This window comes from Panulirus ornatus, chromosome 22 (assembly GCF_036320965.1).
Source record: "Panulirus ornatus isolate Po-2019 chromosome 22, ASM3632096v1, whole genome shotgun sequence".
Lineage (NCBI taxonomy): Eukaryota > Metazoa > Arthropoda > Malacostraca > Decapoda > Palinuridae > Panulirus > Panulirus ornatus.
The window spans coordinates 9,430,368-9,449,216 of NC_092245.1; the positions used below are offsets into that span (position 1 = coordinate 9,430,368).

General features: G+C 46.1%; 1 protein-coding gene across 1 annotated transcript in view; it reads right to left on the reverse strand.

The window, feature by feature from the left end:
- The window catches only part of LOC139756525 (protein turtle homolog B-like), a 207,413-nt gene that overhangs the window by 73,414 nt on the left and 115,150 nt on the right, over positions 1-18,849 (reverse strand). Inside the window, exon 7 of the mRNA XM_071676009.1 lies at positions 8,709-8,839. Coding sequence (XP_071532110.1) covers positions 8,709-8,839 — 131 coding nt within the window. The remainder of the gene's footprint in view (positions 1-8,708; positions 8,840-18,849) is intronic.

Consider the following 18,849-nt stretch of genomic DNA (forward strand, 5'->3'; position numbering starts at 1 on the left):
GTATCACTACTGCTGAAGCAGGAGTTGTGGGAGTATGTGATAGAGTGTAGGAAAGTAAGCTCTAGATTGATATGGGTAAAACTAAAAGTGGATGGAGAGATATGAGTGATTCTTGGTACCTATGCACCTGGTCATGAGAAGAAAGATCATGAGAGGTAAGTGTTATGGGAGCAGTTGAATGAGTGTGTTAGCAGCTTTGATGCACGAAACCGGGTTATAGTGATGGATGATTTGAATGTAAAAGTGAGCAATGTGGCAGTTGAGGGTATATTTGGTGTACATGAGGTGTTCATTGTTGTAAATGGAAATGGTGAAGAGCCTCTAGATTAGTGTATTGAAAAGGACTGGTGATTGGGAATACCTGGTTTAAAAAAAGATACACATAAGTATACTTATGTAAGTAGGAGAGATGGTCACAGAGCGTTATTGACTACGTGTTAAATGATAATCATGAAAGAGACTTTTGGATGCTAATGTGCTGAGATAGGCAGCTGGAGGGATGTCTGATCATTATCTTGTGGAGGTGAAGTTGAAGATTTGTAGAGGTTTCCAGAAAAGAAGAGAGAGTGTTGGGGTGAAGAGAGTGGTGAGAGTAAGTTAGCTTGGAAAGGAGACTTGTGTGAGGAAGTACCAGGAGAGATTGAGTGCAGAATTTAAAAAAGTGAGAGCAAATGACGTAAGGGGAGTGGGTGAGGAATGGGATATATTTAGGGAGGCAGTGATGGCTTCCGCAAAAGATGTCTGTGGCATGAGAAAGGTGGGAAGTGGGCAGATTAGAAAGGGTAGTGAGTGGTGGGATGAAGAATTAAGAATGTCAGTGAAAGAGAAGAGAGAGGAGCTTGGACGATTTTTGCAGGGAAGTAGTGTGAATGACTGGGAGATGTATAAACGAAAGAGGCAGGAGGTCAAGAGAAAGGTGTAAAAGGGCAAATGAGAGTTGGGATGAAAGAGTATCATTAAGTTTTAGGGAGCATAAAAATATGTTTTGGAAGGAGGTAAATAAGGTGCGTAAGACGAGAGAACAAATGGGAACATTGGTGAAGGGGGCTAATGGGGAGTTGATAACAAGTAGTGGTGAAGTGAGGAGATGGAGGGAGGATTTTGAAGGTTTGTTGAATGTGTTTGATGATAGAGTAGCAGATATAGGGTGAGTTGGTCGAGGTGGTGTACGAAGTGAGAGGGTCAGGGAGAATGGTTTGGTGAACAGAGAACGGGCAATGAAAGCATCGTGGAAGATGAAAGCCGGCAAGGCGGCGGGGCTCGATGGTATTGAGAAAGGGGTGACTGTGTTGTTGACTCGTTGGTGAGGATATTCAGCGTATGTATGACTCATGTTGAAGTGGTTGAGGATTGACGGAATGCATGCATACTGCCACTGTATAAAGGCAAAGGGAATAAAGGTGAGTGTTCAAATTACAGAGGTATAAGTTTGCTGAGTATTCCTGGGGAATTATATGGGAGGGTATTGATTGAGAGGGTAAAGGCATGCACGGAGATTCAGAATGGGGAAGAGCAGTGTGGTTTCAGAAGTGGTAGATGTGTGGATCAGGTGCTTGTTTCGAAGAATGTATGTGAGTAATACCTAGAAAAGCAAATGGATTTGTATGTAGCATTTATGGATCTGGGGAAGGCATGTGATAGAGTTGATAGAGATGCTCTGTGGAAGGTATTAAGAGTATATGGTGTGGGAGGCAAGTTGTAAGAAGCAGTGAAAAGTTTTTATCAAGGATGTACGGAATGTGTACAAGTAGGAAGAGAGGAAAGTGACTGGTTTCCAGTATATGTCGGTTTGCGGCAGGGGTGCGAGATGTCTTCAAGGTTGTTAAATTTGTTTATGGATGAGGTTGTTAAGGAGGTGAATGCAAGAGTTTTGGAGAGAGGGGCAAGTATGTTGTCTGTTCTGGATGAGAGGGCTTGAGAAGTGAGTCAGTTGTTGTTCGCTGATGACACATCGCTGTTGGCTGATTCATGTGAGAAACTGCAGATGTTGGTGACTGAGTTTGATAAAGTGTGTGATAGAAGAGAGCTGGGAGTAAATGGGAATAAGAGCAAGGTTATTAGGTTCAGCATGCTTGAGGGACTATTGAATTGGGAGGCAGGTTTGAATGGAGAAAAACTGGAGGAAGTGAAGTGTTTTAGATATCTGGGAGTGGATTTAGAAGTAGATGGAACCATGGAAGTGGAAGTAAGTCACAGGGGAGTCACAGGGGGAGGGGGCGAAAGTTCTGGGAGCGTTGAAGAATGTGTGGAAGGAGAGAACGTTATCTCCGTTCCAATCGCTGCTAAGTCCACTCCTAGATACCTAAAACACTTCTCTTCCTCCTATCTTTCTCCTTTCAAACTTATATCCCAATTAACTTGTCTCTCAACCCTACCTTGCTCTTATTCACATTTACCCTCAACTTTCTCCTTTTTTACACACTTATCCAAACTCAGTCACCAACTTCTGCAGTTTTTCAGCCGAATCAGCCACCAGCGATATATCATCAACGAACAACAACTGACTCACTTCCCAGGCCTTCTCATCCTCAGCAGACTCCATACTCGCCCCTGTCTCCAAAACTATTGCATTTACCTCCCTAACCACCCTATCCATAAACAAATTAAACAACCATGGGGACATCGCACACCCCTGCTGCAAATCGACATTCACTGGGAACCAATCACTCTCCTCTTCCTACTCGTACATAAGCCTTGCATCCTTCGTCAAAACTTTTCACTGCTTCTAGCAACTTACCTCCCACACCATATACTCTTAATACCCTCCACAGAGCATCTCTATCAAACCTATCATATGCCCTCTCTATATCCATAAATGCTACAAACACAGCCATTCCATCTGTTTTTCTAAGTATTTCTCACATTCATTCTTCAAAGCAAACATCTGATCCACACATCCTCTACCAATTCTGAAACCACACTACTTTTCTCCAATTGATGATTAGTATATGCCTTCACCCTTTCAATCAATTCCTTCCTATGTAATTTCCCAGAAATAATCAGGAAACTTATACCTCTATAGTTTCAACACTCATGTTTATTCCCTTTACCTTTGTGCAATGGCACTATGCATGCATTCAGCCAATCCTCAGGCACTTCACCATGGTCCATACATACACTGAATATCCTTATCTGTCAATCAACCACACAATCACCCAACTCTTTTTAATAAATTCCACTGCAATACCATCAAAACCCGGCGCCTTGGCGGATTTCATCTTCCGCAAAGCTTTCACTACCTCTTCTCTGTTTGTCAAACCATTCCCCATGACCCTTTCACTTCGTGCACTATCACGCCCAAAACAACCTATATCTGCCCCTCTATCATCAAACACATTCAACAAACCTTCACAATATTCACTCCAGCTCCTCACTTTATCACTACCTGTTATTTCTACCCCAATTACCCCCTTCACCGACGTTCTCTTTTGTTCTCTTGTCTTACGCACGTTATTTACCTTCTTCCAAGATATCTTTTTACTCTCCCTAAAATCTAATGATACCCTTTCACCTCAACTCTAATTTGCCCTCTTTTTGAACCCTTGCACCTTTCTCTTCACCTCCTGCTGCTTTCTTTTATACATCTCCCAGTCATTTGCATTACTTTCATGTAATTATCGTCTAAATGCTTCTCTCTTCTCTTTCACTAACAGTCTTACTTCTTCACCCACCACTCACTACTCTTTCTAATCTGCCCACCTCCCACCTTACTCATGCCACATGCATCTTTTGCGCAAGCAGCCATCACATATACCACCACCACTACTTCAGTCCTTACAGCAATCACATCTGCCACCACTACTATATCAATCTTTACAACAATCAATCACATCTACCTTCACCCCTACATTTTCTAGAAGTCACTCACATTCACCCCATCACTACATTCTTTAAAACGGAGAATCACAGCTACCACTACTACTAAGTCAATACTTACAGGTCAATCACATCTACCACCGCCACTACATCATTATTTATAAGTCAGTCATATCTACCACCACCACTACATCAATCTTTAAAACATTCAGTCACATCTACCACCAAGACTACATCAATATTCAAAACAACCAAAACACATCCACCACCACTACTGCAACAACTTTTACAATACCTAGTCTCATCTACCATCACCACTACAGCAATTCCTAAAACAACCAATAATCTCTACCAATATCACTTCATCAATAGTTACAACAACATATAACATCTACCACTACCACCACCACTACAACAACTGTTACATTAACCAGTCATATCTCTCATCACCATATCATTAATTGCTACAACGACCAATAACATTTACCACCATCAGTACATCAAACTGTACAAAAAGCAAGCACATATTACGATATTACTATATCAATTGTTGCAACAATTAATCACATTTACTATAACAATTATATCAATTGTTGCAATAGTCAATCACATTTAACATAACCACTACATCAATCTTTAAAACAAGAAATCACCTCACCACCTCCACTACATCAAACTTTACAACACTCAGTCACATCTACCACCACCCCTACATCAATTTTTACAACACTCAGTCACATCTACCTCCACCCCTACATCAATCGTTTCAACAGGAAATCACATTTACCACAACCACTCCCATCAGCCAATCACATTTACCACCACTACATCAATCATGACAATCAATTACATCTACCACCACCACTACATCAGTTGTTACACCAGCCACTTCTGCCTGACTCTACCGAAAGGAGAGGAAGGGCTTTGGCAGTCGTAGTACCGGACCCTCCCACGACCATTCCGTCTCTGTTAGACCTTCTTACAATATTCAAGGTCTTTCAAATAACCTCTCTTCTGTTGAGCACTATCGGTCTTGTTCCCCTTCTAATATCTTACTTCTCTCTGAGACACGGTTGTCTAATGATGTTCTCACTAGTCCCTTCTTCATATCCAACTATAATCTCCATTCACGATTCCGGTTCAAAGGTGATGTCTATGCTTATACCAACATCAACACACCTCTTACAAGCCTCAAGGACCTTGAGTCCTCAAACTCTGATGTTATGTGGCTCAAGGTCTGTTTTTCCTGTTCTTCGTATACTACAAATTTCATGTCTTTCTTCGATTATCTACATTTCTGCCGCGAGGCCGTGACATCCTTTCACCCGCAAGCCGAGTTCCTCTACCTCGAGGATTTCACTGTTCATCACAGGGAATGGTTGAATTCCTCCCACACGGATGGGTGAAGGATTAAAGCCCTCACACTCTCCATTCTCAATGATTTAAGCAAATGATCTCCCACCCTGGTGGTCCTGGCCGCTGTGACCACTCCCCTAATTTAATGGATCTGTTTTTCACCTCCAGTCCATCCCACTGTTAGTACTCAATCTCGCCCCCAGTTGGATCATCTGATCACACTCTCACAAATGTATCATTCTAACGGCACCTCCCCATCCAATAGCCGCTTCTAAGCATAAATACTGGCACCTGAACAAAGCTGACTGAAATACCTTATGTAACTACTTTACTGACTGGGGTAAATTACTGTCTCTTATGTGGTGATGCTTCTGTCTCCGCCAAATGACTTGCAGAGGTTATTCTTGCAGTAATGGAAATATTTATCCCCTTTTCCTCTAAGACAACCTCTTCATTCATCCAATGCATAGTTCCACCGTTCATGTTCTGAGGTCATTCAAAGCAAGGGTCCAGGTATATCGGGCTTGGGAAACTCTTCTTCCTCTACCTCCCATTCAGCTTTTATTACTGTCAGTAATCGCTACAAGCACATTATCCGTGAGGCGAAGCGTTCTTTCATTCAAAAGAAGTGCAGTAATCTCTCCCCGTCATATACTGATAGGCCTTTCTGGTCTTCAGCGAAGAGCATCTCTAACAACTTCTGTCGCCTTACCTTTCCTTCACTTTTCCTTTCTAAGGGTCCCATAACTGTCTGTGCCCTACCCAAAGCAACTCTCTTTGGTTCCCGTTTCTCCTGTAACTCCACTTCGCATGACTCTAACATTCCTTCACCCTCTTACTAATGCTATGCCTCTTCCCATAATCTCCTTTCAGACTGTCCGAAAAGTGCTTCTCTCTAGACACAAGCAAGGCTTTTGGTCCTGATGGCATCCATCTCCGTGTACTGAAAAGGTGTGCCTCTGAACTTGCTCCTGTGCTTGCCCGTCTGCTCCATTTCTGTTTAAAAGCCAAAACTTTACCTTCTCCTTGGAAGCATGCATTGATACAGTCCAATCCTCAGAAGAGTGAGCCTCCAGACCCCTCTAACTATCGTCCTATTGCTTTAACATCTACCATTTCCAAAGTCTTTGAATCCCTTCTCAACTCCCATATCCTTATACACCTCGAAAGTCACAGAATCCTCTCTGATCACCAATATGTCTTCCGTAAGGCGAGATCCATTGGTGATATCCTTTCCTATCTTACTAATGTCTGGTCATCATCCCTGAAAGACTTCGGGGAGTCTTGTGTAGTTGCCCTTGATGTATCCAAAGCTTTTGACAGGGTTTCGCATCGGGGTCTCATCTCTAAGCTCTCCTCCTTTGGCTTCCCTCCCTCACTTTGCTCCTTCATATCTAGCTTCCTTTTCGGTCAATCTGTCTCTGTGTTTGTTGATGGATCAGTCCCCTCCTCCTTTCTTCATCAATAGCTATGTTCCTTAAAGGTTCTGTTCTGTTCCTTACACTTTTTATCCTTTTTTAACGAATCCTTTCCTCCATAGATAATCAAACGCACTCATACGCCGAGAACTCAATACTTCATTCATCCACATCCTTCATTTCTGCTCCTTCTTTCACTCAATCTGCATCTTGTCTCCACACAACTTCCTCAATAAACTCAGACTTGGACAAGGTATCTCAGTGGGGTAGACGAAATCTGGTTAAGTTCAATGCCTCCAAGACCCATTTTGTTCCCATCTCTCCATCGAAAACTCACAACTCTCGTCTCTCCTTTCACGGCTCTGCAATTCCACCTGTTGATTTAATGGACATACTTGGTATTACTGTAACATCCACTCTTTCTTGGAAACTTCACGTTACGGAAATTACTGTTTGTCTCAAAAAAATTGGATGTTCTGTTTAGATGTCATAAATTCCTTTTTCTGAACAGTTGTTCTGTTTATACAAGGGATTGATCCGTCCTTGTATGGAGTACTGCTCTCACATCTGGGGCGGTTCTAGCTCTGTATCCTTACTTGAGTCGGAAGCGGTCTGACCTATGAATGTCCCAGTCAAACTTCCAAACTTGATCCTCTTGCCCTACGTCGCAATATTGGTTCACTTTCCTTCTCCTTTATGTATTACTTTGGTTTTTGCTCCCGAGAGCTTACTGTTTGTGTGCTCCCACCACTAGCTAGACCACGCAATACTCGGCCAACTGCTGCGTCAAGGATGGGCCGTTTTGATAACTGCTTCACTCTCTACACGTCAAAGCTTTGGAACTCTCTACCTCTCATGTCTTTCCCGATAACTATGACTTGGCACATCCTAAAATACAGATTTCTAACTTTCCCCAAATTCGTAAATACTTTTCCTTGTCTTTTCTTTTCGCTTTCATAATTCTCTCCTTACTTCAGTTAAGCTCCGACCTTGATGTGGACTTTTGTCCGTGACTGGAACCTTCAACATAAGATATACATCTTCCCATGACAACATCAACTGTCACAACAGCGAGTTACGTATGCCACCATCACTACATCAACTGTGACTACAACCAATCATATCTACCACCACCACTACATCAATCATCACAACAGCCAATCACATATACTATCACCACTACATCAATAGTTACAACAGCCAATCACATCTACTATCACCACTACATCAACAATTACAACATGCAATCACTTCTACTATCGCCACTACATCAATAATTACAACAGCCAATCACATCTACTATCATCACTACATCAATAACTACAACAGCTAATCACATCTACTACCACCACTACAACCATTGTTACAACAGCCAGTACATCAATAGTTACAGCAACCACTTACAACTATCAACATCATTACATCATTTGTTACATTTGCCAATCACATTTACCACCACCACTTCATCGATCACAACGAACCAGTCACATCTGCCACCACTACAACATCAATCATTTCAACAACTAAAACATTATCTACCATGGTCACAACCCAGCAAACCAACACTACCTGTCATAACCAACACCCACCACACAGTCCTACAAATGCAGGTATGATTACTATAACCACAGTAACTACAACATCATTAGCAGAAACACCTACCATATCCATCATCTCAGTCATTCACAACTACAATTATCACAACTAATACAATCAAATCAATTTCCACCAGAAACTTTCAGCCACCGAACTTACAGCCACGAATACAACAATCCCAACCTCATAAGTACAACCAGTGTCCCTGTCACAACCTCATAAGTACAACCAGTGTCCCAGTCACGCCATCACAAGTACAACCAGTGTCCCAGTCACAACCTCACAAGTACAACCAGTGTCCCAGTCACACCGTCACAAGTACAACCAATGTACCAGTCACAACCTCACAAGTACAACCAGTGTCCCAGTCTCACCATCACAAGCACAACCAGTGTCCCAGTCACAACCTCACAAGTACAACCAGTGTACCGGTCACACCCTTACAAGTACAACCAGCGTCCCAGTCACACCCTCACAAGTACAAGCAGTGTGGCAAGCATCAGAAGTTTTGAAGAATCTTACGTTGTGCCTCCAGGAGACGTGGGAAGCCCGGGGATGAGCCAGGATGGAACACTCCAGGTACACATCATCACCTTCCTTGATGTTGGAGGAGTCCAGCGACGACCCGAAGCTGGCTGCCGCCGTGGGCAAGTCTGAAGAAAATGAGAAGTGGTTGGTCTTGTGACTGAAGGAAGGAAGTGGTTGGTGTGTTCGAGGGTAAAGTGTCTTTGTGGGATAAGTTGGAAAATGTAAATGACTCCAGATAACGCAGATACTTAGAGATAAGGAAAAATCTAAATCTATTTCAGGAAAATAATGCTATTATGACAACTGCAAGAGACATATTTCCCTCTATAGATGAGATGGCTTAGCTTTGTGAGAGTAAGAGAGGAGAATGTTCTTGTAAGAGATGCTTGATCTTACAAATGTTCTTATGAGAGAGAAGGAGGCCGAGCAAGAGATGCAAGATACAAATATACTTGTGAAAGACAACAAACATTTAAGGTAATTTTGTTTTCTGACCTAGGACGACATACTGTCCTATGAGACACATATAATAAGAATAAATAAGAAATGACAAACTTCAAAACATTATATGACACTAATGTGTATCCAGAGAATTACGACAAAATTTCATAACTTATGGATGTCCACAAATCTCATAGTTAAGATTTATATTCTTATTAACCTAAAGGGAAAAAAAAATAAAGTTAAATTGAGTCACGATGAATACTTTCTTAATGGGTCTATGTAATAGCCAACGACATCCCCAGGGAGAGCGTCTAATGAGGCATACCATCACCAGGGAGTGTCTGATGAGGCACACCATCACCAGGGAGTGTCTGATGAGGCACACCATCACCAGGGAGTGTCTGATGAGGCACACCATCACCAGGGAGTGTCTGATGAGGCACACCATCACCTGGGAGTGTCTGATGAGGCACACCATCACCAGGGAGTGTCTGATGAGGCATACCATCACCTGGGAGAGTGTCTGATGAGGCACACCATCACCACGGAGTGTCTGATGAGGCACACCATCACCACGGAGTGTCTGATGAGGCACACCATCACCTGGGAGTGTCTGATGAGGCACACCATCACCAGGGAGTGTCTGATGAGGCACACCATCACCTGGGAGAGTGTCTGATGAGGCACACTATCACCACGGAGTGTCTGATTAGGCACACCATCACCAGGGAGAATGTCTGATGAGGCACACCATCACCAGGGAGTGTCTGATGAGGCACATCATCACCAGGGAGTGTCTGATGAGGCATTCCATCACCAGGGAGTATCTGATGAGGCACACCATCACCAAGGAGTGTCTGATGAGGCACACCATCACCTGGGAGTGTTTGATGAGGCATACCATCACCACGGAGTGTCTGATGAGGCGCACCATCACGACGGAGTGTCTGATGAAGCACACCATCACCAGGGAGTGTCTGATGAGGCGCACCATCACCTGGGAGTGTCTGATGAGGCACACCATCACCACGGAGTGTCTGATGAAGCACACCATCACCTGGGAGTGTCTGATGAGGCACACCATCACCAGGGAGTGTCTGATGAGGTACACCATCACCAGGGAGTGTCTGATGAAGCATACCATCACCACGGAGTGTCTGATGAGGCATACCATCACCTGGGAGTGTCTGATGAAGCACACCATCACCTGGGAGTGTCTGATGAGGTACACCATCACCACGGAGTGTCTGATGAGGCATACCATCACCACGGAGTGTCTGATGAAGCACACCATCACCTGGGAGTGTCTGATGAGGTACACCAACACCAGGGAGTGTCTGATGAGGTATACCATCACCAGGGAGTGTCTGATGAGGCACACCATCACCAGGGAGTGTCTGATGAGGCATACCATCACCACGGAGTGTCTGATGAGGCACACCATCACCACGGAGTGTCTCATGAGGCACACCATCACCTGGGAGTGTCTGATGAGGCACACCATCACCTGGGAGAGTGTCTGATGGGGCACACCATCACCTGGGAGAGTGTCTGATGAGGCACACCATCACCACGGAGTGTCTGATGAGGCACACCATCACCAGGGAGTGTCTGATGAGGCACACCATCACCTGGGAGAGTGTCTGATGAGGCACACAATCACCACGGAGTGTCTGATGAGGCACACCATCACCAGGGAGTGTCTGATGAGGCACACCATCACCTGGGAGAGTGTCTGATGAGGCACACCATCACCTGAGAGAGTGTCTGATGAGGCACACCATCACCAGGGAGTGTCTGATGAGGCACACCATCACCAGGGAGTGTCTGATGAGGCACACCATCACCAGGGAGTGTCTGATGAGGCTACACCATCACCAGGGAGTGTCTGATGAGGCACACCATCACCAGGGAGTGTCTGATGAGGCACACCATCACCAGGAGTGTCTGATGAGGCACACCATCACCAGGAGTGTCTGATGAGGCACACCATCACCTGAGAGAGTGTCTGATGAGGTACACCATCACCTGAGAGAGTGTCTGATGAGGCACACCATCACCAGGGAGTGTCTGATGAGGCACACCATCACCAGGTAGAGTCTGATGAGGCACACCATCACCTGAGAGAGTGTCTGATGAGGTACACCATCACCAGGGAGTGTATGATGAGGCACATCCGCCCCAGGGAGTGTCTGATGAGGCACACCATCACCTGGGAGTATCTGATGAGGCACACCATCACCTGAGAGAGTGTCTGATGAGGTACACCATCACCAGGGAGTGTCTGATGAGGCGCACCATCACCACGGAGTGTCTGATGAGGCACACCATCACCAGGGAGTGTCTGATGAGGCACACCATCACCAGGGAGTGTCTGATGAGGTACACCATCACCAGGGAGTGTCTGATGAGGCACACCATCACCTGGGAGAGTCTGATGAGGCACACCATCACCTGGGAGTGTCTGATGAGGCACACCATCACCACGGAGTGTCTGATGAGGTACACCATCACCAGGGAGTGTCTGATGAGGCACACCATCACCACGGAGTGTCTGATGAGGCACACCATCACCACGGAGTGTCTGATGAGGCACACCATCACCACGGAGTGTCTGATGAGGCACACCATCACCTGAGAGAGTGTCTGATGAGGTACACCATCACCTGAGAGAGTGTCTGATGAGGCACACCATCACCAGGGAGTGTCTGATGAGGCACACCATCACCAGGTAGAGTCTGATGAGGCACACCATCACCAGGGAGAGTCTGATGAGGCACATCCGCCCCAGGGAGTGTCTGATGAGGCATACCATCACTAGGGAGTGTCTGATGAGGCATACCATCACCAGGGAGTGTCTGATGAGGCACACCATCACCACGGAGTGTCTGATGAGGTACACCATCACCAGGGAGTGTCTGATGAGGCACACCATCACCTGGGAGTGTCTGATGAGGCATACCATCACCACGGAGTGTCTGATGAGGCGCACCATCACCACGGAGTGTCTGATGAGGCACACCATCACCTGGGAGTGTCTGATGAGTCACACCATCACCTGGGAGAGTGTCTGATGACGTACACCATCACGAGGGAGTGTCTGATGAGGCGCACCATCACCACGGAGTGTCTGATGAGGCATACCATCACCTGGGAGTGTCTGATGAGGCACACCATCGCCTGGGAGTGTCTGATGAGGCATACCATCACCAGGGAGTGTCTGATGAGGCATACCATCACCTGGGAGAGTGTCTGATGAGGCACACCATCACCTGGGAGAGTGTCTGATGAGGCACACCATCACCTGGGAGTGTCTGATGAGGTACACCATCACCAGGGAGTGTCTGATGAGGCATACCATCACCAGGGAGTGTCTGATGAGGCACACCATCACCAGGGAGTGTCTGATGAGGCACACCATCACCACGGAGTGTCTGATGAGGTACACCATCACCACGGAGTGTCTGATGAGGCACACCATCACCTGGGAGTGTCTGATGAGGCACACCATCACCTGGGAGAGTGTCTGATGGGGCACACCATCACCTGGGAGGTGTCTGATGAGGCACACCATCACCAGGGAGTGTCTGAATGAGGACACAATCACCACGGGAGTGTCTGATGAGGCACACCATCACCAGGGAGTGTCTGATGAGGCACACCATCACCATGGAGAGTGTCTGATGAGGCACACCATCACCTGGGAGTGTCTGATGAGGTACACCATCACCAGGGAGTGTCTGATGAGGCATACCATCACCAGGGAGTGTCTGATGAGGCACAGACCATCACCAGGGAGTGTCTGATGAGGCATAACATCACCACGGAGTGTCTGATGAGGCACACCATCACCAGGAGAGGTCTGATGAGGCTCACCATCACCAGGGATGTGTCTGATGAGGCAACACCATCACCAGGGAGTGTCTGATGAGGCACACCATCACCCTGGAGTGTCTGATGAGGCAACACATCACCAGGGAGTGTCTGATGAGGCACACCATCACAGGAGAGTGTCTGATGAGGCACACCATCACCTTCGAGTGTCTGATGAGGCACACCATCACCTGAGGAGTGTCTGATGAGGTATCCATCACCAGGGAGTGTCTGATGAGCACACCATCACAGGGAGTGTCTGATGAGGCACACCATCACCAGGAAGTGTCTGATGAGGCAACACTCACACTGAGAGTGTCTGATGAGGCACACCATCCCACGGAGTGTTGATGAGGCACCATCACCCAGGGAGTGTCTGATGAGGCACACCATCACCTGGGATAGTGTCTGATGAGGACACCATCACCTGGGAGAGTGTCTGATGAGGCCAACCATCACCAGGGAGTGTCTGATGAGGCACACCATCACCAGGAGAGTGTCTGATGAGGCATACCATCACCAGGAGTGTCTGATGAGGCACACCATCACCAGGGAGTGTCTGATGAGGCACACCATCACCTGGGAGTGTCTGATGAGGCACACCATCACCAGGAGAGTCTGATGAGGCACACCATCACCACGGAGTGTCTGATGAGGCACACCATCACCAGGGAGTGTCTGATGAGGCACACCATCACCTGGGAGTGTCTGATGAGGCACACCATCACCAGGGAGTGTCTGATGAGGCACACCATCACCTGGGAGTGTCTGATGAGGCACACCATCACCAGGGAGTGTCTGATGAGGCACACCATCACCAGGGAGTGTCTGATGAGGCACACCATCACCAGGGAGTGTCTGATGAGGCACACCATCACCAGGGAGTGTCTGATGAGGCACACCATCACCACGGAGTGTCTGATGAGGCACACCATCACCAGGGAGTGTCTGATGAGGCACACCATCACCAGGGAGTGTCTGATGAGGCACACCATCACCTGGGAGAGTGTCTGATGAGGCACACCATCACCACGGAGTGTCTGATGAGGCACACCATCACCAGGGAGTGTCTGATGAGGCACACCATCACCAGGGAGTGTCTGATGAGGCACACCATCACCAGGGAGTGTCTGATGAGGCACACCATCACCAGGGAGTGTCTGATGAGGCACACCATCACCAGGGAGTGTCTGATGAGGCACACCATCACCAGGGAGTGTCTGATGAGGCACACCATCACCAGGGAGTGTCTGATGAGGCACACCATCACCTGGGAGTGTCTGATGAGGCACACCATCACCACGGAGTGTCTGATGAGGCACACCATCACCTGGGAGTGTCTGATGAGGCACACCATCACCAGGGAGTGTCTGATGAGGCACACCATCACCTGGGAGTGTCTGATGAGGCACACCATCACCAGGGAGTGTCTGATGAGGCACACCATCACCAGGGAGTGTCTGATGAGGCACACCATCACCAGGGAGTGTCTGATGAGGCACACCATCACCAGGGAGTGTCTGATGAGGCACACCATCACCAGGGAGTGTCTGATGAGGCACACCATCACCAGGGAGTGTCTGATGAGGTACACCATCACCAGGGAGTGTCTGATGAGGTACACCATCACCTGGGAGTGTCTGATGAGGCACACCATCACCTGGGAGAGTGTCTGATGAGGCACACCATCACCACGGAGTGTCTGATGAGGCACACCATCACCAGGGAGTGTCTGATTAGGTACACCATCACCAGGGAGTGTCTGATGAGGCACACCATCACCTGGGAGAGTGTCGGATGAGGTACACCATCACCTGGGAGTGTCTGATGAGGCACACCATCACCTGGGAGAGTGTCTGATGAGGCACACCATCACCTGGGAGTGTCTGATGAGGCACACCATCACCTGGGAGTGTCTGATGAGGTACACCATCACCAGGGAGTGTCTGACGAGGTACACCATCACCAAGGAGTGTCTGATGAGGTACACCATCACCAGGGAGTGTCTGATGAGGTACACCATCACCAGGGAGTGTCTGATGAGGTACACCATCACCAGGGAGTGTCTGACGAGGTACACCATCACCAAGGAGTGTCTGATGAGGCACACCATCACCAGGGAGTGTCTGATGAGGTACACCATCACCAGGGAGTGTCTGATGAGGTACACAATCACCTGGGAGTGTCTGATGAGGTACACCATCACCAGGGAGTGTCTGATGAGGTACACCATCACCAGGGAGTGTCTGATGAGGTACACCATCACCAGGGAGTGTCTGATGAGGTACACCATCACCTGGGAGTGTCTGATGAGGTACACCATCACCAGGGAGAGTGTCTGATGAGGCACACCATCACCTGGGATAGTCTGATGAGGTACACCATCACCAGGGAGTGTCTGATGAGGTACACCATCACCAGGGAGTGTCTGATGAGGTACACCATCACCAGGGAGAGTGTCTGATGAGGTACACAATCAGCAGGTAGAGTCTGATGAGATACGCCATCACCCGAAGGGGCATGTAAGTCTAAGGAGAAAATGTAGCCACCCAACCGTAAGTGGTATGTAAGTCTATTGAGAAATCTTAACTACGTGACAATAAGCTACCCGATTGTGTCATATAAATTTAAGGAGGAGTGTCAGCTTCTCGACTGCAAGTGGCATGTAAATCTAAGAAGAAGGCTCAGTCACTTGCCTGTAAGTGGCATGTAAATCTAAGAAGAAGGCTCAGCCACTTGCCTGCAAGTGGCATGTAAATCTATAGAGGAGTCTCAACTACCCTCCTGTAAACGATGATGTTAGTAAGTATTCTGATTCTCTTTCCAGCAGGGCCGAACCTTTCTACCTGTGTAAACGAACGAGACTGTACTTGGTTCAGGTGACGGGCAGGGACGGTTTTGATATAACAAGCAACTATGAAGAGAGTAGGTCTGATTATCATGATATCAGAGGAAGAGTAATTCTTCAAGTAAAGGAAGGTACGTTAGAGCAAGGATGGCGCGCTGGAATCACTGATAACACACTTGGACTGAATGGAGTGACTCGCGAAAATTTGTCATAAGGGTACACCAGGGTTTGAATGCCTATGTGGCGTTAAGTATAATGCCTGAGGCTGGTTGAACGGATAACAAAACTTATTTTTCAGTATTTCCAAAATTGCTAAAAATCCATCATATGTGAGAAACGTCTTTTCAGAAATGAGTCACCTCAAAACAAAACAAAAAAACACGAATAATACACAATAACAATCGCAAGAAATTTTGAATATCAAGCAAAATTAGCAAATTCGATGAGAGAGGTTTTTTCAAAAGTATAGATTTTGTCTGTAAATATCCACCAGTTACGTGATACTCCATGGGGCACATCTGTCTACTTCTAGCGGTCTTAGATCTCTCTCGTATCTGTCTTGGAAAACTTACTATTTGATGGGATGAAAGTCTTTCTTTTGTTTTTTCTTTTTTAGCGATATCACTTCGCTTTGTATTACTTCTTACGATCTGGATGGCTCCCTATACTATAGTGATAGTAAAGAGGGTGATCCAATCATCATAAGTAGTGAAGCAAAGCGATGTGATATCGCTAGAAAACAAAGTCTGAGAAGAACAAATTTCATCCCTTCAGTTAGTAGGTTTTTCAAGACAGACCCGAGAGAGATCTAAGACCACTAGAAGTTGACAGATGTGCCACATGGAGTATTCATTTTTCCTTTATGCTAGCTGAGACGGCTCAGGCAACTGAGGTCCTAGTCAAGTAAAGGAGACTTGTGTGAGGAAGTGCCTGGAGAGATTAAGTGTAGAATGGCAAAAGGTGAGAGCAAATGACGTGAGGGGAGTGGGGGAGGAATGGGATGCATTTAGAGAAGTAGCGATGGCTTGAGCAAAAGATGCATGTGGCATGAGAAAGGTGGGAGGTAGGCAGATTAGAAAGGGTAGTGAGTGGTGGGATAAAGAAATAAAGTTGTTAGTGAAAAAGAAAAGGCGTTTGGACGATACTTGCAAGGAAGGAGTGCAAATGACTGGGAGATGTATAAAACAAAGCGGTAAGAGGTCAAGACAAAAGTACAAGAGTTGACAAAGAGGGCAAATGAGAGTTGGAGTGAGAGAATATCACTAAACTTTAGGAAGAATAAAAAGATGCTTTGGAAGGAGGTAAATAACGGGCGTAAGACAAGAGAACAATTGGGAACATCGGTGAAAGGGGCAAGTGAGGAAGTAATAACAGGTAATGATGGAGTGAGAAGGGGATGGATTAAGGATTTTAAAGTTTCTTGAATGTGTTTGATGATAGAGTGGCAGATATAGGGTGTTTTGGTCGAGGTGGTTTGCGAAGTGAGAGGGTCAGGGAGAAAAGGTAGTGAAAGCTTTGCGGAAGATGAAATCCGGCAAGGCGGCGGGTTTTGATGGTATTGCAGTGGAATTTATTAAAAAAACGGGGTGAAAGTATTGTTGCTCGGCAAGGATATTCAGTGTATGTATGGATCATGGTGAAGTGCCTGAGGATTGGCGGAATGCATGCATAGTGCCATTGTACAAAGGCAAAGGGGATACAGCTAAGTGTTCAAACTCTGCAGAGGCTTAAGTTTGTTGAGTATTCCTGGGAAATTATATGGGAGGGTACTGATTGAAAGGGTGAAGGTATGTACAAAGCATCAGATTGTGGAAGAACAGTGTGGTTTCAGAAGTGGTAGAGAATGTCTGGATCAGATGTTTACTTTGAAGAATGTGTGTAAGAAATACTTAGAGAAACAGATGGATTCATATGTAGCATTTATGGATCCGGAGAAGGCATGCGACAGAGCTGAAAGAGATGCTTTGCGGAAGCTCATAAGATTTCTGGTGTAGGAAGTAAGTTGCTGGAAGCAGTGAAACGTTTTTACTAAGGATGTAAGACATGTGTACGAGTAGGAAGAAAGAAGACTGATTGGTTGCCAGTGAATGTCAGCCTGCGGCAGGGGTGTGTGATGTCTCCATGGTTATTTGGTTTCTTTATGGATAATTTGAAGGTACATATCTTTCCATCATCCATATTGGTCAGACGTGCCTGTTTGCTTCTCAAAACGATTTACTGAGGCGGATCTAATATCCGTTTTATTGTTACATTGCTTGTGCTTTATTTATGCATGTTTTCAAGCAGAAAATTTTTTGTGTGATTTGATTTATTTGGTTGGTTGTGTTATATCAAACAGTAGTGCTAAACTGTGCGATGAGAAAAATACTCCCGCACGTGCGCTGGGAAACACTGCGCGGATCTTAGGGAACACTGAAACCTAACATATGTGCCTTATGTGCACATATGTGCCTTATTTTCAGGAATATAACATTTCTGTTTACTATTTCAGCAAGGCTGCAGGTCACAGTGCTCTGTGTGCAGTGGGAAGTTTGGCATTCATTTCTACAATAATCTTATGATGTCTTTCATGTGCAGGTTTGGCGTTAGAGACGTACCCTTGAGGACAGGTTGACTGCGGCTACTGGGGTAATAACTGATCTTGGTAGAACACAAGGTAGATGTTCTTAGTAGAACACAGGGTAGATGTTCTTAGTAGAACACAGGGTAGATGTTCTTAGCAGAAGACAGGTTGATGTTCTTAGTAGAAAACAATAGCTGTTGTTAGTTGAACAGAGGGTAGATGTTCTAGCAGAAGACAGGGTAGATGTTCTCAGTAGAACACAGAGTAGATGTTCTAAGTAGAACACAGGGTAAATGTTCTCAGTAGAACACAGGGTAGATGTTCGTAATAGAGCACAGGGTAGATGTTCTTAGTAGAACACAGGGTAGATGTTCTTAGTAGAGCACAGGGTAGATGTTCGTAATAGA